General features: G+C 40.6%; 1 protein-coding gene across 1 annotated transcript in view; it reads left to right on the plus strand.

Moving 5' to 3' along the window:
* Positions 1 to 26,483, plus strand: part of STOML2 (stomatin like 2) — a 693,656-nt gene that overhangs the window by 2,754 nt on the left and 664,419 nt on the right. The window contains exon 2 of the mRNA XM_044077348.1: positions 15,152 to 15,304. Within this exon, the coding sequence (XP_043933283.1) occupies positions 15,152 to 15,304 (153 nt within the window). The remainder of the gene's footprint in view (positions 1 to 15,151; positions 15,305 to 26,483) is intronic.

Genomic DNA, 26,483 nt, shown 5'->3' on the forward strand with positions numbered 1-26,483 from the left:
ACTGTGAGGGATTACTTTAGGATTTTGTGTCTCATGGCGTCTGTGATTCTCAATGATATCTCTGACGAGACTTCACATGAGAAAAATACAGTGGTATATGAAGTCTCTTTGGTCCCAGCACCAACACCTTTTGTATTTTCAAAACCTAGTGCTGTGGTTTGTTACAGAAATTTGTTGGTTGAGACAAGAGAGATCCCTAAATCTAGGGCTGTTCTTCTCCTTCCATGTTCCAAAGGAGTTATTCACCACAGAAACCTCAGACTCTGCTTGGGGAGTGGTTTCAGAATGGATAAAAGTTCAACATGTTTGAGATGCAAGGACAGATACAAGCATATAAATATAAAGAGATTCTTTCCCTGGCCAAGGCACTCAACTCTCTGAATTATCATTTGTCCACAGGGCCTCCTTTTAGTTGTTGCAGACAGTACCACAGTAGTGGTATTTCAACAACCAAGGAGGAACCAGATCAATACCCCATTTGCAGATTATCCATGGTAGCTTGGGATGTAGGTTCACAAGACTATATCACTCTACAGGCATCCTACGTTCCATCAGAGCATAATTATGTGGCTGACAAGCTGCGCAGGATAAGGGCAGACCCTCACGAATGGAAACTAGATCGGGGGGGTTTCCAAGATTTGATCCATTTGTGGGGAGTTCAACAAGTAGGATACTCTTACCTTGCCTCCTCTCTGAACAATCAGCTGGCAAGATTCTACTCCAGGGCTCCATGCAAGAAGGTCTGGAAGACAGATGCCTTTTCTTTAAATTGGGCAGGAATGTTCTTGTATGCTTTTCCACCCTTTTTGCTAATATTAAAGGTACTTCTAAAGATTTAGAAGGAATCCTTTGAATTCACTGTGGCCCAGGCAACCGTGGTTCTCCCTTCTTTTGGAAGTGGCCAGAGGCAATTTACCACAAGACTGGATCTGCTTGCACAAGAACAAGGGTGTTTGATGCACCCTGATACCAATCAGCTTTGCCTGCTGAGATAATAGGGCCCTAATTCCATTTAGGCACACTTTATTGAGGATGTGCAGCAGTTACTAATGGAAGCAAGAACATCTGCTACTAGAGAATCATATATTAGCAAATGAAAAAGGTTTTCTAGTTGGTGCCAACAATATAACCAATTCAGGGTTAGTCGTTTTCTGGTTTTACAGTATTGTGTGAGTTACTATCCTAAAGCCTTTCTTGCTCCTCTCTCAAGGTTCATTTATTAGCCATTTTAGTTGTCTACTTATAGATCCTCCTCTTTTAATGTAGTCTCATGTCAGAAATGCTTTTGAAAGGATTTTTTGTGTAAGAGGCCTCCAGGCTCTTAACATGGAGGACAGTTTTACTGATTGCTGTGACCTCTGCACGAATGGTATCTGAGCTGCAGTTCGTGATGAGTCGACCCTACCTCATTTTCAACAGGAACAAGGTTTTTTTGAGCACTAATATTTCTTTTATGCCTAAAGTGGTATTCCCCATTTTCTTTCCTGAACCCCAAAATTTGGGAAAAAGTATACGATCACCTTGGATATCCACAGACAACTCTGGTACTATCTCAATAGAGGTAAATCTTTTAGATTAATTTGTTTCTTGTGAAGGTAAGAAGTAGAGACAACCTGTGTCAAAACGGACTAGTTCTAAATGGTTGTTATAAGGCTATTACCTTTTATTATAGTACTCGCAAAGCTCTTCCAGGCAGAGTCAATGCCCAGTCTGTTAGAGCCTTTGCTGTATCTTTGGCTCTTTGGAAAGGGTTGGATTCTGAAAGTATTCTAGAAGCAGCAACTTGGTATTCTGTACATTTTTTGTGTATGGTGTTATTGCAAGGTATAGTTATTTTTGTTTTTCCTGTCATTGTCTTTCAGGACTCAGCCTCGCTGTCTTAGTTGGCAGGAAAGCTGTTAAGGGCTTGATGCCTAAACTTAAGTTTAGTCAGCTCCACTGAAGTTGCTTTGACAGTTTAGGTGTGTGGAAGATGTCCTGAAGCTTTGGAAGCTGGTCGGCTGTTATATCCTTGGCAGGGTATAGCCTATAACTAAGGGTGCTGCAGCAGTGATCATTCGAATATCTAGTGTTATGGTAAGTTTACTTAACAACTGTACTTGGACAAAGACAGAAGAAAAGATCTGGAATCGATCGGTCCCTGATGATAATCAAGCCCTGCCCTTTCAGTAATTTTATCTGTTGCTCTGAAGATGAGAACCCTGTGGCCCTTTCACTCCTTTGGACAAGGGATCAGGTGGCAGAATTGGTGCGGTTATCCTTCTTAAAGAATCTGGATGCACTTTGTATTATGGCCCTACCCCTTTCCCTGTAGGTGACTGCTGTGTCCCAAGGAATTTGTGTGCAGTGGGCTTGTGCTTGTGGTGTGTTTCCTGCTTATGTGGGAGGAATGTCCTCAGCAGCATTGCCCCCTTGAAGGTAGAGTGTCTGTGGTAATCCCTGGTTTCCTAGGGATTCTACATGGCTGCTGAACACCAGGCATGTGATATCCAATCCTTTTTCCCAGGGAGAGGTGAGCAAGTCTGTGGCTTATCATTCCTCTCTCCTGACGGTCTCCTTGCTTAGCTGCTCTTGTATGGACCACTGGGCCACTAATTGAACCTAGTTCTTCTGGGTTGTAGTCTGGGCTTTACCCCTGTATTCCACCAAATGACATGTTTGAGATGACATGTTTGAGATCGGTTTCTTTTCATTTATGCCGAATATTTTTGATCTTCGATATACAGGAGCAAAGTTTGAAGTCCTAGTGGCTGTCTTAACAAGCTTGGAATCCTAATAATTACAAGAGTTCTTTGGCAGTCCGTTATTTTGAATAAGGGCTGTGATATACATTCTTTAAGCATCAAATCTAATGAAGATGTCCGATTTCCTTCATATAGACTCAAGTTGTCAACCAAGGTATTACTCATCAGGCAAATAATTGCAGTGGGTTCCTTCTGAGGTAGTACCAGTGTTGCATGAGGTGAATTGTGCTGCAAATTGTTTATTGTGCACAAGATGAAATTGTATCAGAGCACTACTAATACAAATATTGTGAGTTGTTACCACTAGTGATTTATATGCCTCTTAACTCACTTAATCCTGAACAGCGGGAAGACAATTAACTCCTTTGCTTCCTCAGATCTTCTGAGCCAAGAAACCACTTACTGTAAGTCTAATGAACTGAGTTTTCAGGAGAGCATTTTGGAGAAAAACTCACAGGAAGTACCAGGACTTCAGAAATTACAAGTTGAAAATGGTGAAGAGTATACTCATTTTAGCAGTATAGGGAAATCTCCTGTAAAGATGAGTATATTCTTAAAGGCTGTACAAGAACTCTGCTTTCCTGATGACTATACTCTTGTAGGAAGCCATGAGTTAAGAGATAATGTGAGAGGAAAAAGACCCTAATGGGCCACTCCATCTGTGTTCAGACACAAGTATAACGAATGGAGTAAATGACATTGGTAGTAAGAACAGCAGGCTGGAAACGGTTTGTTTTCAAGGTCAGCTGTCCAGAAGCCTGTAGTGAAAATGCATGCTTTTCTCAGTCAGCAGATTGAATGAGTAATTTTCTTAAGAACTCCAGAGTCTCATGTGATTACCTGTTATGCTATTTATTTTTTTCTTTTTGGGTCTCTGTTCAACCATCTTGTATGTTCCAATACCCCATTGAGTCGCTCATTAACCCATTTTGTTTTGTTGCAGCTGATACAATTGTGGGCCAAATTTGAGTGGTGATGAGCCGTCATCATCCTGGACAGATTGCCTATTTGCTACATGCTATTTTTTTTTCTTTCCACTATCTGGCAGCTGTTTGAGTATGCCATGCAGTGGATGAGTCACTCACTTGCATAGTGTTTTCCTCCACTTGCAACCTTCCTTCACTATGAAGTTGAGACTTCCTGATTAGTTTCCTTGTGTGATGGAGAATCTCATAGCAGGACACACACGTCCAGGTCAAAATGTTGGTCTTGTTTCAGTGATGCATCCTTCAAGTTACCAAGATAAGAGGTGTTGAAGATTAGGCAAAAAGCTTACATCATCTTTAGGATGATGGCCATGGTGACGGTATCTGCGTTCCCAGTCTTGGAAGAGAGGGCAAGAAACTTAAGCAGTGTGAGTAATGAAGCTCAGAGGTCTTGTAATGATAGGGAAAATGTTTGTGTTAAAATCATTTCTCTTATTTTTTTTTAAGTGTTAAATCATAGAAAAATGTTTTTAGTGTTGATAAAAAAGATGCTTCGCCGAAGATTGCTTCCTTTGCCCCATATTATTCAGTTCACTTTCTTCAGTAGTGCATTGCCATCTTAAAATCACAGTGTAATGCGTTGCTTTGTATAGGTGACTGTTTGTTTTTGTGAGTAATTTGTCTTTTTTTCTTTTAAATCCGTCATTGACAGCCATTCTTTATCCCCTTCCTTAGCTCTCAACTTGAAATCTTGGGTACTCTGGTCTGCTTGCTACCAGTACCTTTCCTGTTCTTCCATTCCAGTCAGGTTTGGCTTGCCTCTTGATGCGAGAGTATATCACTCCCAGAGAATGTGAGAAACCAGGGAGGATGCCTGTCCTTCATGTGGCCAATGTGTTACATACATACAGTGGTCCCTGATGCGGCATCAATTTTTGCTACTGTTGGGGAAACCTCAGTCTCTAGGAACCAAAGTCGCCACACAAATGCACTAAAATAACCTAAAAACCATCTGCATAGAAAATGTACTCTGGAATTAAATAAAATGTAGAATTTAGTATTTGGCGCTTTCATCTCCTGAAAGAGACTTCATCAGAATACACAATCTTACATAAATTACTCCATTTAAATACACATAATTAATGACATCACAATTAACTTCATTAATTACAGGAACTTTTGCATAACATTAAAGGACAGAACCATGAAGTGCTAAATACATTGAAAGACCAGAAAAACCATACAAAAAATACTTCAAAAATATGTACATATGTATGGTTATACAATGCAGTAACCCCCACACAGTGATATAACAAACTTCATGGCATCATAAATGTTTTATAAAAAGTTTTATATTTAAAAACATATTCAAAATACTAAAATCTATTGGCTCCTTCCATCAGCATAGGAGCAATAGAAACAGTTTTGTTCAAACCAGGTGGAAACATGGCAGCTAATTTAAGCTGCCACTGGGTTTCTCTCTTTTTTTAAATGATTCTTCCAGTCCCCACCTCTTGGACTCATCTTAATGTGTCTAAAATCCCAAACATAAATTTCACAAGACCTGGGCACGAAAGGGAATGCTTATATAGAGCACTTGATAATTTATTACTTTTCATATCATTATTGTCCTCGTACTTAACATGTGTACTGTTTTGCCCACAAGTGTGTACATGACATACAAACTGCCAAATGTACTAATCTTGTAGTGTTGCAATTCCGCTTCCTGAATATTATTCTACTCTTTAAATTATTGCTAAGAGCAATACTGCCCTGTTTGATAATATATGTACATTGTGCACACATGCCACATGGTCTTGTTCCCAAACCAACCACATCAGTCCCATCCATTTTAAATAACTTTTTAGGTGTAATCCCATCGTATTAATGAACCTAGGTTTTTCACCCACTTTGTTAAAAATCTCCTTATTAGTTCTAAAAAATATTCCGGTTGGATTCCATTACTTTATTTTATTAGTATTACTATTGAACTGTAAAACGCCATTTTTTTTCAAATTTGCTATTCTGATGACCATCACTAGAGTCGTGGTCATTTTTGGTAAAACCTACCCCTAGAAGTGGCTTATAAAAAAACACCCCATTTGGCATATACTTTGCTTAAAATTTCATCCACCAAATACCTTGGATATCCTCTCTCCTGGAACATATTAGAAACCTTCTTGAGTTCTAAGCCCAAGTCTTCCAAATGTGAGGTCATATGGGCCACCCTAATAGCCTGACCCTTAACAATGCTTTTCTTCTGTCCCATTGGATGATTACTTTCAAAATGTAGATATGCATTACATAAGTATTCTTTCTGTGAATCCTGGACCTAAATGCATTGACCCTTTGGAAATATAGGTGTCTAAATAATTAATACCTTTTGTATCATACTGGTATGCAAAATCCAGGAAATCGGTGATCGAATTTAAATATTGAATAAACTTGGGAATTTCTAACTCGGGACCCTGCCACAGGATAAAGATGTCATCCAAATAGCATAAATACAACTTAACATTTCCCCAAAAAGGACATTTTTTTTTTTGCATATAGGTTCTCCCAACCCAGAAGAACCAAGCTGGCTTACACAGGCAAACATACTGCCCCCATGGCCACCCCCCTGATCTGTTGATAGTATTCTCCCTCAAACCATAAAAAGTTATCCAGAACTATGCTCATCAATTCACAGACCAGTGTGTAGCTATGTCATGTTCCAGCTCAGATTCCTGGAATAATACCTGTTCAAATAACATAAGACCTTCCCCCTTTTGGGATTGTGGTGAACAAGTCCTTAACATCCACCATTAAAAAAATAATATCCTGTGCCCACAAATCTTGCTTTAACAAACCTAGAAACTCTCGGGAATACTTTACCAGGTGAGTCTTATTAGTCGCATGTTGTACACGGGGAATCAATTAAAACAGCCAAAGGGTGAATCTTTGAGCCCCTAGCAGCCACAATGGGTCTAAATGGAGGTTTCAAAATATTTTTGAGTCTTGGGTATACAAAAAAAATGGGCATCACAGGGTCCCTCCTGTACAAAAAAAATCATATAAATCGGAATATATTCTCCCATCAAGCAAATACTACTCAAGATATGAATCAATCCTAGAATATGAAATACTGATCTGATTCCTAGAAACACCCAAATAGGTAGTCTAATCAAATAATACATTTTGCATTTCATTCAGCTAGTCCAAACTTTTGTACAATACCACCCCTCCACCTCAGTCTCTGTCCATATCTCCCCTCTCTATTAGTCACCTAAGAAGGGGACTTTCTACTGCCAGTGAATCCTGGGCCTTGCATAGACATGATTCCATGTCCCCATCTTCCATGAATTGTGCATATGTTCGACTGCTCACCTCCTTCCATTTGCCTTAAGCCAGATTTTCAGCATATTTGAAACTGCAAAAGTCACACCACCACAGATGGCTGAGTCTGCAGTCATGTTGCCTTTTTCCACTCTCACCCTCACCTTTAGTTGCCTTTTATAGTGCCTACGGTTACTACTCAAACCTGAGTCACACTCTGTACCATCTCTGTGTGCCATGGAGCTGGATAAACTCGTAAGATTATTGCAGTGGGACATGACCGATATAACAGTTTGCAAAAAAAAATAAACATATTTTCACGGTGCTGCCAAAGCAATGTGCATGTAGTATGGCATGCATAAGAGGCCTGTCAAAGTCCAGGGAGGTGAAATATGCCATAGCTTAATGTTCCCCCCATACGAAAAGTCATCATGATTTAATTGCCTACAAGACATCTTGATATGATATAATTTTGTTTCATATTGACACACTGATGAGTAGAGTAACAAAACAGTTAGGAATGGCTATGAAGAGGTTAATGTCCTCATGTCAAAAATCAAGGCTGCAATCATAGAAGAGGGTCCTCCTGTCTTGTACTGAGTGTAGGCTTCCCCTGTTTGCAGTTTACTTATTTTTGGGCTAAGTACCTTTTTTGAGATTTTCCACAAGATCTACATGCTCATGCTGAAAAGTTGTTGGGGAAGGCTTAAAAATAAGGCAGTAGAGTATGTTACGAGGCTAGTGGTGTAAGCGTTCATTAAGTTTTACAGTAGTTATTAAGACCGAGAAGACTACTTTTCAACTTTGGGGGAAAAAAAGAAGAAAAAATGTAAGGAGGATAAGAAATGAGTGGCATGCATTTATATTGTAGATGCACAGAAGCACTCACCCATGTGTTTGCAAGCAGAACATGCCTGTATAGTATTTGGGGGGGGGGGGTTATGGCTAGTGTGCATAATACTTTAATTGTGTCAGTGGTTCACTAGGTAGTACACTTGTCTTTGGTGCTGCAAGGTCAAAAAATTGTGGGTTCTATTCCCACCCTAAATGATTGGATTCACTTTTCTGTTCCTGACACTGCAGTGCAGCGGTATGGGGTGCTGGACTCGAGTGTGCTCTTCTTTCCATGAGACAAACGGTGGTCCCATCTGCCCAAGTTGATAGTAGCTCGGGTGGATGTAAGATTCCATGACACCTTTTTGAAGACAGCAGGAGAAGTTCCCTAGCCAAATTTCCCCATAGTCAGTATGAGTAGTACTTCTTTGTTCAGTGTTGTCCTCCGAAAAGAGGCCACTGGCCTAATGAGGCTCACCTGGTCAGCAAAGAATAAATAAAAACTAAATGCAACCTGTGACTTTTAGGTGTTGAGATGGAATTGTCTGATACTTTATGAAAGTTCACTGTTAAGCCCAGGGAGTGGAAATAAAGGAGCTGAGAATCACAAGCTGTGGTGAGTTTTATCTGTTCTTGTTAAGGGAGTTTCTCAGTCCTCAGTGTTTGGAACACTGTTGCTCTGCAGTACATTTCACAGAGACTGAGGAAGCTGTGGATAAACCAAAAGGCAAGCCTTGAACTTGAAATTATTGAGTCTCACCCTGTAATGTAGGAATCTCCTTAATATCTTGAGGGTCTTGTTGTGCATGTATACCTTATGGAGGTCCAAAGAACATCCATAGCCTGTCTTCGGTATATAAGGGTACACTGACTGCAGTGTAACCATCTGGAACTGCTGACTTAAGCCACCTAGATTGAAAAATTGGCTCCCCCACCACCAAAAATATCAAGTAATGTACTCTTGTCTGACCTGGTGGGAACTCCTGGATAGCTAGCTTCTGTACAACTAGTTTTATGACTTCTATAATCTCGGCCTTCTTCTGGAAGAGTGGGATGTCTGAAAGAGGAAGGAAGAGTGACATGGGAGGGATGTGGAATGGGAATGAGCCATCCTCTGGATGACCTGTCAAGCATTTATTGGTCCCATGTGATGGCTGAACATGTCGATCAGTGGATGGACAGGTGATACCTGATTGCCTCCCAGTGTAGAATAGTTGAGCAAGGCCACAGGGAGATTGTTGCTGCACAACCCAGTCTAAGGACTGGGAAATCTATGCCAGAACCACTCATGGTGTCATCTGTTGCTTTTTCCAAGTAAACAGGGTATTTTAAGGAGAGCATCTTTATGTTCTGTTGGAAATCAGATGTGGAAGCTAGGCTTGACAGCAAGTGGTCACTCTGGTGCCTGCTGCCCTAGCAACACCATCATATGCTGTATGAGCTATGAGATTTGATGTGTAGTGGAAGTCTACCACAGTTTTGTTCTGTAACTCCATGTTGTCCACTTTATTCCGTGTGTTCAGCATTTCATCCAAAATTTGTTTTGATGCAGCATTTGTGCCCGATAACTTGGTGTACCTTTAAAGAAATTGAGAATGCAAATTTCCTTTTTTCTGAAGTGATCTTCCTACCTGGCCTGCTTTGATTGATTTTTGACGTTTGGTTACTGGGGAAAGTCGGACTGTGTCAACATACCCATTTTCAAGTGGACGCCCGGGGAAAAGCTCCATTACACAGAAATTAAAAGTAAATATTAATTTGACATTTTGAAAGGATATAATATGACATAATATGCTGAACAATATAGGTGAGATACAATTACATTTTCCAGTATACTGGGAAAAAAAAAAAAGGATGCTGATAAATTAGTAATCAAGCAGAGGAAAATATTTAGAGCTAAAGATCACGATGGCTAGAAGAGGTGAAGGAATGATCGGGTTAGTAATTAAGCGCAGTGATTAGAGGTCAGAGGGAGGTTGTATGCGAGAGGTTATATAGAACAGAGGAGATAATGGTAGTTGCTGAAGGCTTTGAGGGAAGGAAATGGGTATAGGGAATTAAACATGGTTAGGAGATGAGTAATGAGTCAGCCTGGCTTGGAACAGGAGCAGATCCAAAATTTAAGTAATATTTTAGATTATGCTTGAATTTCATAAGGCTAGGATGAACTCTGCTTAGGGGTAGGGGGTTCCATAGTTTGGCCACTAAGAAAGAGCATAAACTTTCTTCAGCAGTCGTGTTTGGTTTATATAGATAGAGGAGGAGTTGTCTACTGAGTGGGGAGGCCTTTTGGGAGTATATATTTGGAGTACTGAGTTTATGGAAGGGCAAGTATCAGGTTTATAGATTTTGTGGGTAGATGTTAGTTGGAACTTGGAGATAGTTAAGTTAATGTGGGAGTTAAAACCAGTTATGGGAGTTAAGAGCTGTGCCGTGGTGACTATAATGTGATGCACGAGTTTAGCAATCTTATTGTAGCATGATTCATGCTTTATTTTTTAGTGTGGTACATTGGTCAGTATAGGGGCACCATATAGAAGTGTGAGGATAGCAGGTTGTGGCTGGTGTGGTTTTTGTGGCTGTATCCAAAAAAATGTTGTACCTATAGAGCATCCCTAGTTTTGTGTTCTTTTTTGATAGTATTGTGTATGAAGATCAAAGGTAAGTCTGTCCCTCTTTCTGCATTATTAAATGGACTTTTACAAGCTCTAGGTCATCAAAAAGGATACAAGTGAATCAACGTTTTCCAACAAATCAGAGTGTGATGCAGGGGTACTGCTTATGAGAATTGAATATTTTCATCTTTCTTCTTTCCTCGGCTGACCTGTTCACTTAAGTTTCCATGGAGGATGACCGTGAGAATGTCTCTAGCTCAGACTGTTAACTGTTCCTTATTCACTCCAGTGGTTTGTCCTGATAATTATTGACTCTTTGGGTAGAACCTGCATGAACTCGGACCCTGGGGGAGTCCACCTACAATACTCGGACTGGGGAATACTTTTGCAGCTGAGATGGCTGCTGCACTGGAAATTAACTTGGCAGCAGTGCTTCCAAAGACACCTAAAAGCTGGCACTAATCTAGGGAATGAGCTATTGGCTGAAGTTCTTGGACCAGTTTGACCATCGGGGCAAAATATATCAATGCTGATGGTATCAGTGTCCTGAGAAACCTATCTGAGTTTGTGTCCGAGTTAGGAAGATGCTGGGCAGCTTCAGTCAACACTGAGAATGGGACCAATGACAAGGCAAAAGAAGTCTTGGAAAAGCGGTTTCCCAATCTGGCTTTGTAATAGAGGGAAATTGTTGGAGGCCCAGGTCATTTGAACCTTCATCATTGCCACAGAGAGCTCATGATGATCTTTGAACAAAACTGACCTGGAATAGGAGACGGGCTTGACAGAAAAGTTTGGAATGGGAGGCCAAGTTTATTTCCACCTCTACAAGCAATAATTTATCTTGTTGGAAGCCTTGTGTTTGAGTGCAAGGCTAGAGGCTCATCCACAACAGCAGATTCTGCCATCATGGATTCTACAGTGGATCCTTTCTTTTCCTTTGAGAGGTAAAGAGAGAAGAAAGCTCTTTAGACCTTTCATGCTGTTTAAATTTGTCAGTCTTGTTTATCTTTGTCATTTTTTTTCTGTCTTGTCCTGCTCCTCATGCGAAATCTTGAAAGTAGAAGACACTTGGTTATCATAGGAACAAATGAAACCTTTTAGAATAAACCTTATTCTTGCAGTTGATTAAAATTTGCTTATCAAACTTTATTGCATGTACTGTATTGTATTTGCTGGTGGTAAGGTCCATGGCGAATTTCATTTGCAGTTAATGGCCACCGGCAATGCAATTTTTACATTTGGCTTTCTCCATAACGACAAAAGCAAGCAGTGAAGCACTCCATAAAAAAGCTTGCTGTAAATGCTTAGTGCCCAAAAACAGTTCCTAGCCTACTCTGTATAGTTGCACAGCCCACCCAAAATGGTGTTAGTCAGACAATTGGGGAGGAAGTGGTCAAACTGAAAAGTAGGAACCTTTGTAATTTTCTCACTTGAAGGTGGAGTAATCATCCTGGGGAGATGAGTCCCTAAATTGAAACAAAGGAGTAAAACATAAAAAGGCAATCTAGAAATTCAAGAATGTAAGCAGTGAAACCTGGAGATGTCTACAACAGATACTGATGTGAAATGTGACAAGCAGGATTTGGAGGGGAAGGTGGAGACCAAGGAATTGTGCTTAAGTGATGTAGAATGCTGGGCATGTTTGAATTGTTGTTGATGCAACTGTGAGCTGAAGCTGCAGTGCTGGCATTAGAGGAGACGGAACCATGCCTTGACAGATCTTTAATTTCCTCTCCCTTTTGCCATTTCGAAGCTCTTTTAACCTGCCATAGGAGCATTTGTTGGAACAGTAAGTCTTACTTCATTCTGGGCACCAGAAGAGAAGACTCATGGTGTTTGCTGTTTCGGAGATGGAGTGCCTGTAATGCCCACTGTGCTGTATTGCATAAGCACGTCCTACGGATTGGCCTTCAGCTGTTTTCCCAATCGTGTTATAATTTCCAGCATGTAGTATTCTTGCTTGAGCATGTACTGTTATGGCGAGTTTCTTCACGTATTTGTATTTTCTTATTGTTCGTGCTCCACGTTTTGACTTAATTAGCAGAATGTGAAAATAGGAGCATAAGGATTTCTTGAAAGTTTCCAGGTTGAGCATTACCTAGAACATAAGCCATTACTAAAACTCTTTTATGCACCATTATGAAAATCCATTTTTTTCAGTAGCTCATTTAGGGTAAATTGTGCTTTTGCATAATGTCCCAAAAACTTCCAGCTTTGTTTGGTCTTGTTTGATGCTTCACATCCTTGGGTTCTTAAGGCAGTTAAGTAATGCATCTTTTTTTCTTGTACCATCAAATCTGGGTAGGCAGACATCAAGATAGGAGAGTAATCATTCTCACTGTAGTCCAAATGCTGTTTAGTTTAAAAATAAATCCAGTGTGGTTAGAAATGTGAGACTTATGTTTTGTACCTGTTTCTTTGTAAGTGATATGGTTCCACCTGTTGGATGAACTAAGGGTCATCTTATAGGAGATGTAATCAAGGTGAATCTGTCTTTGCATTTTGATAGAGTGGTTGCAGTAACCAACCGAAAGATGGGCTGTTTTGCCTGGGTTCTAGGTTCTACATATGCATGTGGTAGGGAGCTGACAGGACTTTATCTGAAAACAAAAACTGGTTCTAGAAGCTATACTGAGAGTGAGCAGCACAGAGCAAGATGGAAATGGGAACAAGTATGGAAAGGTGTCAGAAGACTGGGAATATCCGCACTGTAGGAGATGTAGTATACACTTACTGCATAATAAGGAAGGACTGATGAATATGGGCTTGGGGTGGCAGCTGAAGGGGGAAATATGTCAAACTGATGTCTTGAAATAGTAATACCATGGTGGTAAGACCTCCGAATACATTGCAGGATGGTGTAGAATGTTGTGGGTTAACTTATGGGATTTAAAAATCCCAAGGAGAGCTGTAGGAAGGGTTGAGAAGAGAAAGCACAGCTACATAGAACTAGCTGTTCAAGCAGGTTCTGTGAGCAAAATAGCTTCTATCAGTTTCTGTTTGTTCATATATAAATAGTATGCTTTAAATAAGTACTGCTTGTACTCCACTTCCCTAAGAAGCAAATTATCAATGATGTCCTCCTTTGTCACATGCTTGTAGGTCTAGGTATTCTGTTGAATGTGTCTATGTACATTAAATAATTAGGTCAGGATGGCTGGTATGGAATCTGTTGAAAAATTATGGAATCTGTTGAAAAATTACAAGGAAAATTGTTGCAAATATGCCAGTGAAATTGAATTGTATGTTGTGTGGCTCCTATCAGAGATGTCTTGACAGGATAGCCAGGTTTCTGCCGAGTTGGCCCATATTATGTCTGTCTTGAAGATTAAACTTTCTGAATTTAAGGATTTGTTAAATGGTGACTATTCAGATTAAACTGCTGAACAAGAATGTTATGTAATTCACTCCATTGTTAAGAGTACAGTGTGAAGAAAGATTACTAACGTAGCTTCAGTTTTGAGTAAACAGTATTACACCAATGAAATGTACCATTTCATGTGTTTTTGTACTGCATAGGGAGATATTTTAACATAATTATTTCCAGAGTTGCTGTATGACTTGTGTTTTATGTATATCCTACATTTTCTTGATGGAAATAAGTTACTAAACCAATGTTTTAATCATGTTAGTAAACTGAAAGATGATTGAATATGTTAAGAGTGAAAATCAGTATGGCTAACGGTAATATGTAGTGCTGCAGTGAAACAGTTTGTCTTTGGATATCTAGACTAGTTAAGTGACTATGTGAACTAAAACTTTTATTAAAATTTTATTTTAATGCAATAATTTTCAAATGTTTTCAGCATGACCTTATAGTGTAGTATCAAACTAGGTTTTGCAGATATTTCTGAAGCCAGGATTTTCCTTTTTCTGCTGAGCCAAAAATGTTTGGGATTAACTGGGATTCAATCTTGTTTAATCTTGGTCATTGTTAACCCTGGGCACAAAATGAGATAGAAGTGTTTTCTTGCATTACATTTTAGTTTACTGGATCTTTGTAAAACTGGTGAAGGGTGATCTTAGCTAGATGTAACTGGGACAACATCCACCCCAAAGTTATTTCAGAATTTCTGTATAAGCATGTGATATACCAGGATGTACTCTTGTAAGGGTGGGGTGAGAGGGGCAGCTGCACTGAGCACAAATACTTGACGGCACAGCCAGCTGTTTAAACTCCAATTGCCTCTCGATCTGTCCCTGCAGTAAGTAGCACTGCATGTAACAGTGAAGCAGCCACAGTTGTGAAAGTGGCTGATTTTAAATGATGGGAAATCGTATGTCTCAAGAACTATGGCAAGGAGCTGTCACATAGCAGTTAATACAGTGAGTCTGAGAAGCAGAGGTTTTTTTCCTGCCTGTTTTGGTACTGTGATGGGGGGGGGGGTTACCAAGGAGAGGATTGCCCAGGGAGTTGACATCCTGGCTACATTTTTGATTGCATGTGTATTTCTACTTGTTACATTTGTTGCTTAATAGGAAGTCTGTTCCTCAATCCTTTTTTTTTTCATTATTTTGTGGCAGTGCTTTTTGATTTGCAATGCATATTTTTATGCATGGTATTGATGCCTCTGTGACAGACCAAAATAAAGTACTAACATTATAAATGTAAGGGGTGCTGCAGTTTATATAGGAAAATATAAAAATGGATTTTGTATATTAAAAGTTGTTTGCTTGACCTTTCAGATTTTAAGTTTCTCTTTCTCACTTTTTTCAGCATTCCAAGTGGAACCCATCTATTGAATGGATGCCACTGACTCAGCAGAGGTGGTCCTCCGGCCTGCCTATGAACACAGTTGTGCTGTTTGTACCCCAGCAAGAGGCTTGGGTGATAGAGCGGATGGGAAAGTATCACAGGATTCTGGAACCAGTAAGTGCTACGTATAGGTTGTAGCAACATCATATATATCTTTAATTCCTTGTTTGGGTTAAGAAATTATTTGTAAAGATTCGCAGAGCACTTTAAAATTTCTTGAAGATTTTACTGTACTTGAAAAATTGGCAGGTAGTGATGAGAAGAACTGCAGTTTTGTTCGATAACGTGTTGCCTCTTTTCAAGATTCATTTCTCCACTTATCCAACCACAGTGGAGAAAGGGTTGAGAAATCTGCCAGTCTAAATGCCAAGGATTTCAATTAGCTGTTGTGTACATATTAAAGATTTTACTTGTACTGTTCAAAAAGTGCTGGCTAGTCCAGTAGTGCAATGAGACGGTGTTTGTAACTGTTGCCACAGTAACCTGAGTTTAACAGTCATTGTGTAAGTGGGTCTAGAAATATATGTATTGGCTGCCTGCTGCTATGTTTAAGTGGGAGGTGGGTGAAATATCCCATTTGCAAAAATGCTCTTTGATAGAGACTAAAGATTGAGATTAGGGAAACAAAGGTAGGCACAACCAATTCCCTAAATGGCAGTTGGTGCCATTGGCAAAGTTCTTGAGATTTTCTTATATGGTATGTAAAAAGCAACTCTGTTAGAATTCGTAGCACAGCTTTGGATCTTGTTACAGATGCACTTCTAGTGCATACATGAGGGTCTAGACTGCTGTTTGCACAGTGCCCACCAGTGCAAATAAAGGGGCACTTTTATGTATACAAGTTGTGGGATGAGAGCTCTAAGGCTTTTGTGAGAATTATAGGAAAGCAAGGAGGAACACTTTCATTAAATACTCACTTTAGCTAAATCCCAGTGGGGCTATTTTGTTTGTTTGACATGTGTAAATGGGCTAGTTTCATGGACCATTTTTGGCCACATCTTGGGCACAAGTCAGCAATAGTTGCTTTAAAGAAATATCCCTTTCTTTTAAATACCCACTGTGTCCTTTTAAGAGGTTGTGTAAAGCTAGGGTATTCCCAGCAAGCATTGAATGTAAGGAACTAGACTGTTTTATGACTTTATTTATCCATTTGTTAACTGAGTCAGTGGGTTGTTCAGAGACATTTTCAGCTGCAACACTTGCTATAAGACTGACCAAACATTATGACAAAAGTAACTTGAAATTGAACAAATTAAGATACAGATGAAGATAAGAAGGTGGTACAGTAAGACAGTGCAATACAGATTAATGTTGGTAGTGTACATGTTCAGGTAGTAACAAATTAATTAAAATTATGGGTAAGTACATATGTGTGCATACCACACAAACATCTGGAGCATATTGTAACATTGCAAATTTACCTACCTGCAGGTCTTTGGGATGATGCAGGAGAGCCTGTCAAAACATATTATGGAAAGCATGCAACCTTCACAAGGAATGTTTCAGATTAATTAACGGACACAAAGAAGAATGTAATGCAGCTGTGCCGACAGGTGCTTGAATGTTTAGTTGTAAGCATTGTTGAAATTTTATTTATTTATTGGGTTTGTGTACTGGGGAAAGTCCAACTGGTCAGAAAGCTACCCCTTTTCTGCACAGGCACAGAGAGAAAGCTCCAGAAAAATTCCAACATTACTTGTGTACCTCTACTTAGTACTTCTTCATCTAATCAACAAATATACAAAATGTAAAAGTTCTCGGGGGGGGAAATTACTTAACTTATACCTCTAGATAAAAAATGCCAAAAGAACACCAGGCACCTCTGCAGAAATACAAAATAAGCACACAGATCCAAACAAAACTGCTGAGGGTAGGCTCCAGAATCCACAAAAAAGTCTTCAAAGGATAGTTAAAACAGTACTGTCTTTATTAGGTTCATAGGTTCATACTAGGCAATCTGCCCTAGGGCATTTATAAGCCTAGCCAGAATGTGTTTGGCTTTTGCCACCCATTTTAAATAAATTTTGCTATGCCCTTTTTCGAGGTTAGTATACTGTGCCTCTGTCTAACAGTGACACAGAAGTGATACCCAGGTTAAACCTACGATCTCCCATCCACTCATCAAGATTCCTCTTGAAGAGTGTCAATGAGGGACTCTGCCTAACCTAGACTGGGATTTTATTCCATAGTGAAGGGAGCCTCTGGGTTATGAATCTGTCCCTCCAGCATGTCCTATTTATTCCAGTGCTGAGGTTCAAGTCTCTCGAGCGTGTAGCTCGATGGGATTTGGATTTTCTGAGGTGCAGCATGTCCATTAATTCCGGGTTGGACATGGCTTTGTACGTCCGGCACAGATCGCCCCTGAACAGGCAGTATGCCACTGAGTAGAGCTGGAGTTTCTTTAACCGGGCAGCATATGGCATCTGTTTGAGCCCTTTGATCCTCTTGGTGAGGTACTTTTGGGGTCTTTCCAGTTGCTGCAGGTGTCTGGTAAGGTACATCCCAAAAGGGGCATTGTACTCAATTATGGGCCTGATGAGGGATGAGTAATGAGGCACGATGACCTCCCCTGATCTAGATGTGAATCCCTTCATGATTAGGTGGGCTATATAAAATGTTTTTCTAACCACTTTGGCCACGTGGTTGTCAAATGAGAGACTGCTATCAACTTGGGTCCCCAGGTCCCTAATTACTTCTTCTGTACTTAATGGATTACCACCTATGTGGTAATTTGTGGGCACTTTGTTTTTGCCAAAGGGGAAGACTATACACTTTTTGGCGTTTAGCTTGAGGCCATGGCTCTGGCACTAGTTGTCTGTTTCTATGAGGCCCTTTTGGAGGATGCTTGTGTCGGCTGGAGAGTCGATTATGGCGCCCAGTTTGCAGTCATCTGCGAACTTGGTCAGCTACAGTCCTTCCGTGTTGGCCTGTACCTCCGAGAAATATATACACCGAACAAGAGAGGTACCAGGACTGAGCCTTGTGGGATGCCACTTGTAACTGGTTTGGAGTCTGACATGGCTTCAGCAATTCTAACCCATGTGGGTTCTGTCCTTGAGCCAGGTTGCAACCCATCTATTGACATAGGGGTTTATATTTAAGCTGGTGAGCTTATCTATAATGCCTGAGTGGGGTATTGTATCGAAGGCTTTTGCGAGGTCCAGGTAGGCTGTGTGGACCACCTTCCCCTCATCAATGACCTTGGTGACTGTTTCAAAGAAATCAGCCAGGTTTAAGAGTCAGGATCTGCCCTTAACAAAGCCGAACTGGGTAGGATCCAGTGTCTGTAGGTCCCCAATATCTTTATGAGGTCCATGATGATCCTTTCCATAGCTTTGCAGACCAAGCTAGTCAGGCTTATGGGGCGATAGTTTCCAGGATCCGTTGAGGCACCACCTTTGTGGAGAGGGACCACTGTTGCTGTATGCCACTCTTTGGGTACATATCCTGTAGTAAGGCTGAGATTGAACAGTAGTTTTGTTTGGGTTTAGCTCTTCTTGGAGTTCATGTAGGACGCAGCCCGGGACACCGTCTGGTCCCATTGATGCTGTTTTTTGCTTTGGAGAGGGCGGCTCTTACCTGAGCATCTGAGATGTCAGGGGGGCAGCACTCTGCTGGGATAGATATTTGCCCTTTTGGTGGGGAGGGGGGTGAGAAGATTGCGCTGAACCAGAATTGCTACACAAGCGCTTTCACACTGAGCTTCTTCAGGTGTACAAACAAAGCACACCTTCTTAAACACTTTAATCAAACCACATGACTTCAATTAATCCATTTAAAGACGCAACATTCATTGCAAACACTCAGTAAATAACCATATAAAAACACATCAGTAAAAACTATCTTTATGAATGATTTAAACATATTACATATGTCAAAAACTTTTTATTAAAAATAAATTAAAAACAAACTGCCTACGTAGTGCTCTCCTACTAAGGACTGGTTTGATGGGCACACTATCATTGAGCCCATGGCCATGGTTGGCTCTTAACATAACAATACATTTTGCTTCTATCTCTTCAGTCCTATCCCAAATATCTCCACTCCTTATACTCTCATAAGTCCTAGAAACAACCATAAATTGAAACCTATGCTCTTTACCCGTATTTAAAACATGTTTGGCCAAAGCATTAATTCTGGACCCTTTCCCTATGTGGTACATATGCTCCCTAATTCTCTCTCTCAAACTACGGTCCGTCTTGCCTACATAAAAACAATTACAGGCCAAACAACTGGCCAAATAAACCACGTGGGTAGTCCCACAAGTTGCATCAACCCTAATATCAAAAACTCTTATCAGGATGCCTAAAGACTACATCCTCATTAATATATACACATTGTGCACACTTACCACATGGTTTAGTTCCGTATGTTACCTTTTCATAAGTATTGTCTCTAACATTGCATAATCTTCTCTTCAAATTCTTTTTGTTCTTAAAAGTAAACTTTAGTTTCGACCCTATTATTTTTACTAATATGTGTATCTGTCATTGATATTTTCCAGTGATCATTAATGATGTCTGTATATTTTCTTACATCCCTTGAATAAGAAACACAGACCTTAAGCTTATTGTCTCCTCTCCTTATTTTCCTGTAGGACCCTCCAGATAAATAAGGCTTAGCTCTTGTTTCTCTCAGCCGCCTAACAGCCATGGCACTACTCTCTATGACACCCTGATCATAACCCTTTCTGCAAGTTCATAGCTGGTCCTAGTCATTTGCTTCTCAAATTCCTCATTTATAACATTCAACCTAGAAGCTCTAAAGAACTGATTTCGAGCCACATTCTTAGACATATTCAGGATGCATGCTTTCTTTAGATAATAAATTATTCACATGACAATCCTTCATAAATAACCTAGTAGATATCCTATCCGGCCCATCCTTCTCTACATATACATCTAAAAAATGTATGCCTTCATATGAGTAATTCAGAGTGAATTTCAAGAATTGTGTTGTGCCATTAATATATTCAACAAATGCTGTTAGTTCAGATGTAGTACCTTTCCATAAAATAAAAAGGTCATCAACAAACCTCCTGTAAAATAATACCAAATCACTAAATGGTCTTTTAATTAAATATTCTGCCTCCCATGTCAACATAACTGCATTTGCGTAACTGTTGGAGCATGAGCTCCCCATGGCCACACCATTTTTTTGATAATATATCTGATCCTTAAACAAAAACACGTTGTTCATAAGCACAATACACATTTTCTGTAACAAAACTATTTTATTTGCACTGTACAGTCCAAAATTAAACCTCAGTTTTTTCAAAAATTCTATCCCTACTTCATTTGGAATGACAGTAAATAAGGAAACAACATCAAGAGTTACAAAAATAAAATTTTCACTAACTGTGCCCTAATTTAGTAAATTCATACAGATCATGCAAAAATTGCTCAGTGTCTGTCTTTCAAAACATATTCAGACATATCAATCATAGGCCTTAATTTTTTCTCCAGATAAATTGAAATAGACTCTGTCCACCACCCGCTACCTGAGACCATCGGTCTCATAGGAGGTCTATTAGGGTCTTTATGAAGCTTCGGTAACCCTTGTATTATAGGTATAACATATTTAGTACTTATGAAATACCTAACTAAATCATTACTCAACATCTCAAGATGCTCCATATACTTTAATCTGACTGTTGACGGATTCAACCATTTCTTTCACTGGTGGTGATGTAATCTTTTGATAAAAATTAATATCTAACATTTCATACATTAAGGTATCATACTCATTTTCATCTAACACAATCCGTCCACCCTTATCAGCTTGTCTAATGACCAGCTCAGTATCTTTCTCAAGGCGATGTAAAGCTTCAAATTCATCTCTATCCAAATTGTGCCATTTACTTTTATGTTTCCTGTCATTATACACCTTATAAATAGCAGACCTACACATTTGTTCAAACGCATTAATAAGTGCTGTTTGTTTGGGAACAAAAGTACTTGATTTTCTAAAATTGAACGAACTAGTATCGTGTTTGTTGAAACATATATTTTAAAGTCAAATTTCTTGTGAACATCTTTAGATCAAAAACGATGTCAGTAATACACATATCAGTGGAAGGTATAAAAGATAAACTTTTTTGTAAAACATTTAACTCAATTTCTGATAAAACATGTTTAGATAAATTGGTTACTAATGTTTTACTTGCTGGAACGCTTTCTTTATTGTATACCTGTTGTCCATTTCTTCGTCGTGTTTCCTCTTGTACCTGGTCGTGCTTCTGCCTCTGCGTTTACTTTTTTGTCATTGTACTCCATTCCAATTCACTGAAGGCGTCTCTCATGGGCAGTGGAAAATTTAGCCCAAAGCTCTGTATCTTATCAGGAATTTTATCGGCAACTGCAGACACTCGCACATCAGGGGCAATCAATATGTCACTTTCAGCTTCCCTGTGTACCTCGGCTGTAGTCAAAATGACTTTCTTCCTCGCACCTTGATGAACAACAGCATTATTAGAAGAAACGTTCAACTGGAAGACACCATCAGCAGAGTTTTCATGATAAATCAAACCCTTCTCATGCACGCTGTTAATTTCGTTTCTCTTCTGCTCTATAGACTGCGCCTCTACTTCTTTACACACCTCCAACTCAGTAATCTGCTGACTAGATTCACTCAACGTCACATCACGTGGCCAGGTGAAAATATTGCCCAATGAGAAATCATGACTATCTTTCTGAAACTTTTTCAATTTTATCTGTAAAAGCTTCCGCTTATACGAGTCAACGTTGTCAACTGTGTCTAACAGTCTAAAAAATGTCTCATTATTATACATTTTACACAAGTGCAAGTATTTACTCTTCACTTTGTTAATGTCACCTCTCTTCTCTCTGCTGCATTAGAAAGTAACTTGAGATAACCAAGACTGGTAGCAATATTAAGTTTTTGCCTTTCACTCGAGAAGTGTATCGCAGTCAGTCTGAGCAGGCATCTTCAGGACTTTCAGCCCACGCGGTATCAAATTCTCTGCCAGACATGCTTCAAGATGGAACTTCTCGTATTGTGTTCATGCTAATTTACACATTTCTCTTTCTAACTCTAACAGATCTGTTCTGAGTATTAAATAATCAATATGTTCTTCGTGTTTCACTGTTGCAGTCATAACTGTGGGGTGCTCCTGCCGGCAGACAGCCCGAGGTCTGCCAGAATCCCAAAGTCTGGGTCCCGCGTCGGCTGTATAAGCTAGTACCCTGACGTCAGTACGCTTTGGTACATAGCCCTCAGCCGACGCCATCTTCTCCAGTCTTTCTTGCCGTGCGGTGGAAAGCAGCTCGCAAGTCGTTGGTTGGCGATTTTCGAACAGCGTATTTGGTTGTTGTCGGTCCGAAGTTCTTACTTCTCTTCTCAAAGCTAAGTACCCGCTAGAATCTTTTCTTGTTCCTCCGATGTCAGAAAAAGTTAATAATTGTATAGCGTGTGGGAAACAAATACCTCATAAAGATTTCCACTCTTACTGTCTACCTTGCTTAGGCCCTGACCACGACGATGTTCTTCATTCCACATTGCTGCAGTCCTAACTATTGGGTAGTCCGCTGTCCAGTCGGCCCGAATACCAAAGTATATGGCTGACGTCGGTCAGGGCGCATTAGACTGACGTCAGTACGCCAGGGTACTAATGCGCATGACCGACGTCATATCCTCAGTCTTTTTTGCCGCATGGTCCGATGCAGAAGCAATTTTGCGAGTGCAGGTTGGCGTTCTGAAAGTTTCTGAAGCCAGAGTTTCAGACCGAATCAAAGTTGGCTAAGTAAATATTTTGTTTTTTTCTTGCCTCAGTATTTAACCGGATGTCAGAAAAAGTGAATAACTGTATTTCTTGTGGGAAACAGATACCTCATAGGGATTACCATACTTTGTGTATACCTTGTTTAGGGCCTGAGCACGACGTTGTTGGATGCCGCTCTTGTGCTAGATTTAACAAACGCACTATTAAGAGAAGGTTAGTTACTATCAAATGTTAATGTATTTCTATTTTTCTGTTTTTGGAGCAAATGTTAATGTATTTCTATTTTCTGTTTTTGGAGCTTTTCTCCCCAGGACTCCATTGAAAACGGGTTCTTCATGGCCCAATGGACTATCCTGGCAAACCAACTGCAATAAATAAATAAATAAATAAATAAATAGACTGTGCCAGGTTAGTGTTTGGGAAGCGTTGTAATTATAAAATGCCGTCGGATGCTCCGACGCCGGCTTCGGCTAAAAAACGCAAGGACAAAACAGCAAAGCCTAGAGTGGAAGAACCGACAATCCCAGACGTCGGTTCTTTAGAGAGCTCAGTGGAGCCGGAGGTTTTGCCAGGTGTTTCTTTGGAGTCTCAGGGAGAGACTTTACTGTTACAGGATGTATCCTCTCAGGAAGTAGGCCAGGCTGAGGGGGCTTCTCAGGTGGCTGTTCTTCCCTCTCTTCCTAAGGTGGTCAGAGCCTCCCCTTCTGTTTCCAAGGCTTCTTTGAGGGGCAGGCCAAGTTTTGCTTCAGTGGGGGTTTCCCCTAGTGCTTCAGGGTCTTTGCCTAAGAAACATATGCTTAAAATGGCAGAGGATTTGATTACTATGATAAGGGGTTCTATGCCCCCTCCTGATAAGAGGCCTAGGGTGGAACCTGAGTTTGAGAGTTTTGAGCAATGCTCGGAGGCTTCTGAGTCTTCGGCTGAAGACTTGCAGGAGTACCCTCCTTATTCTGATTCTGATGTGGATGATTCTACTCCTTCAGCTTCCCCTCCTGAGGATTTTTCATTTTCAGAGACTCTGCATTCCATGAGGGAGCATTTTAAATGGGAAGGTCAAGATTTCTCTGATTCCAGGAAAAGGCTTAGGGAATTCTTGTTTTACCCCAGCATAGGCCTTTAGCTATACCTCCTGTTTTGAATGTGGTGGAAGATGTTTTGCAGAGGCTTCCTGAATCCTGATTCTTTGCCTCCTGCCCCAGTTAAACCGGATAGGTATTATAGGGTGCCTGAAGCTCATAAGTATCTTTTAAGAGTCCTAGGGCAGACCCGAAACTGTCTCTCAGGGGCCTAAAGGTGTGAAGGCCTCAGTTGTTAAAAATCCTGTCCCTCCTGATAGAGGCAAGGGCTTTGGATAGATGGGGAAAGAAAGTGTATACTTCTTCCACTTTAGCCATGAGGGCGTTGAATTGTCAGTTTCACATGTTAAAATATCAGAATTATCTTCTTTCACAGTTGAAATCTAAGGTGGATGCTCTGGCGGAAGGTATTGAGTGTAAAGAGTTGCAGGATTTAGTTCATGTGTCTGAACAGGTGGGTAAACATTCCTTGCAATGTGGTTTTGATGCTGTGCAGGCCTCCTCCAGGGTGGCTGCCACTGGTTCTGTTTTTCGTAGGCACGCCTGGTTGAGAGATCAGAATTTAGCTGAGCATGTTAAGACACGGATTTTAGATGCTCCCTTGCAGTCTGATGTGTTGTTTGGTTCGCCTGTAGAAGCAGTTTTGAAGAAAATGGAGGACAAGGCTAAGTCTATGCAAACTGTTAAAGATTTTTGCAGGTGCAGCCTCCAAGTTTAGTAGAAATTGGCCTGCTAAGGGATGGACTTATCCTGCTTATGATTCCCAGTCTAGGGGTAGGTCTAGACGTGGTAGGGGCAGAGCTCAGGGTTCTTTAGGCCTAGGACAGGGAGTTCCCCTGCTCAGACTTCTGGTGAGGGCAGGGGTCAGTCCTTTCGTAAGCAGACCCAATGACCTGCCTTTTCAGCTGCCAGTTCATTCTCGCCTGGCAGCACCGCTGGGAGGAAGGCTGTCTCTTTTCAAAGAAAATTGGGATTTAATTACCCAAGACAGATGGGTTCTGGATATCATTCACCACGGTTACAGGTTTTATTTCCATACCTTGCCTCCTTTCAAAGGCATGCCAGACATTCCTCCTCTACAAAGACAAGAGGCTCACAAGCAAATTTCTCTGTTACTCCAAATAGGGGCCATTCAGCCGTTCCTGTGCCAGAAAGGGGCCTAGGATTTTATTCTCGCCTGTTCCTAGTACCGAAGAAGGGGAACACGTGGAGACCAATTTTGGATTTATCTATCCTCAACACTTATCTGGACATTCCCAAGTTCAAAATGTTGACGTTACAACAGCTTTTACCTCTGCTGGGCAAAGATCACTGGATGGTAACTTTAGATCTCAAGGAAGCTTACCTTCATGTGCCTATAAGACTAAGTTGCAGAAAGTATCTGCTTTCGAGCTGGAAATTCTCATTATCAGTTCTCTGCATTGCCCTTTGGCTTATCTACTGCCCAGAGTATTCACAAAGGTTCTGGCTCCAGTGATAGCTTACTTCAGGCTAAAAGGAATTCAAATCTATCCTTACTTGGACGATTGCCTGATTCTGGCTCAAGAAAAGGAAGACCTTCTACAGCATTTGGAATTTGTCATAGCAGTGCTAAGATGCCTAGGGTATTCTGTGAACGAAATAAAGTCCAGTCTAGTACCCTCTCAAGACATGTGCTTTCTGGGTGTGAGACTGAATACAGCAGCCCAGATGGCCTTTTTAACCCCGGACAAACAAAAGAATCTTTCCAGTTACTTCCATCAATTATCTCTTCAGTCCGGGCTGACTGCAAGGACAGTCCTTCAAGCCTTAGGGTTCATGGCATCTTGTATTCTGGTGCTTCCCAATGCCAAACTGCATATGAGGAAGCTACAATGGTATCTCAAAATGTATGGACACAGCACTGCCAGGATTTGGACACTGTCATTCAAATAATACCTTGCATTCAAAAGGAATTTTTGTGGTGGGCTCAGGAATGTCACCTAAACAAGGGACTCTCTGTGACCCGGCCAGAGGCGAGTCAAATTCTAACGACAGATGCCTCAGACATTGCTTGGGAGCTCATCTAAATGGAAAGTGGATACAAGACAAGTGGCCTGCCAGACTACAGCATCTACATATCAACATGAAGGAGATGTTAGCAGTCCAGTTTGCATTAATGGCTTTCAAGGAGTTACTTCTTCCAGGGCAGGTGTTGATTCTAACAGACAACACAACTGTCATGTGGTACATCAACAAACAAGGGGGAACACATTCTTACCCATTGTGCAGGCAAGCAATGATTTTATGGGAGACTGCGCTCAGCTTGCAACTAACTCTTCAGGCAAGGTTTCTGCCGGGAGCACAGAACTCCTTAGCAGATGTGTTAAGCAGACAAATCATGGATCCCCACGAGTGGAAACTGGATCTTCATGTATTTCAAAAGTTGACAGTGTCCTGGGGAACTCCAGACATAGATCTGTTCGCTTCTCCACTAAACCACCAGCTGCCAAAGTTT

The sequence above is a fragment of the Protopterus annectens genome, chromosome 1.part1 (genome assembly GCF_019279795.1).
Source record: "Protopterus annectens isolate FY-2018-M chromosome 1.part1, PAN1.0, whole genome shotgun sequence".
NCBI classification, from domain to species: Eukaryota; Metazoa; Chordata; order Ceratodontiformes; family Protopteridae; genus Protopterus; species Protopterus annectens.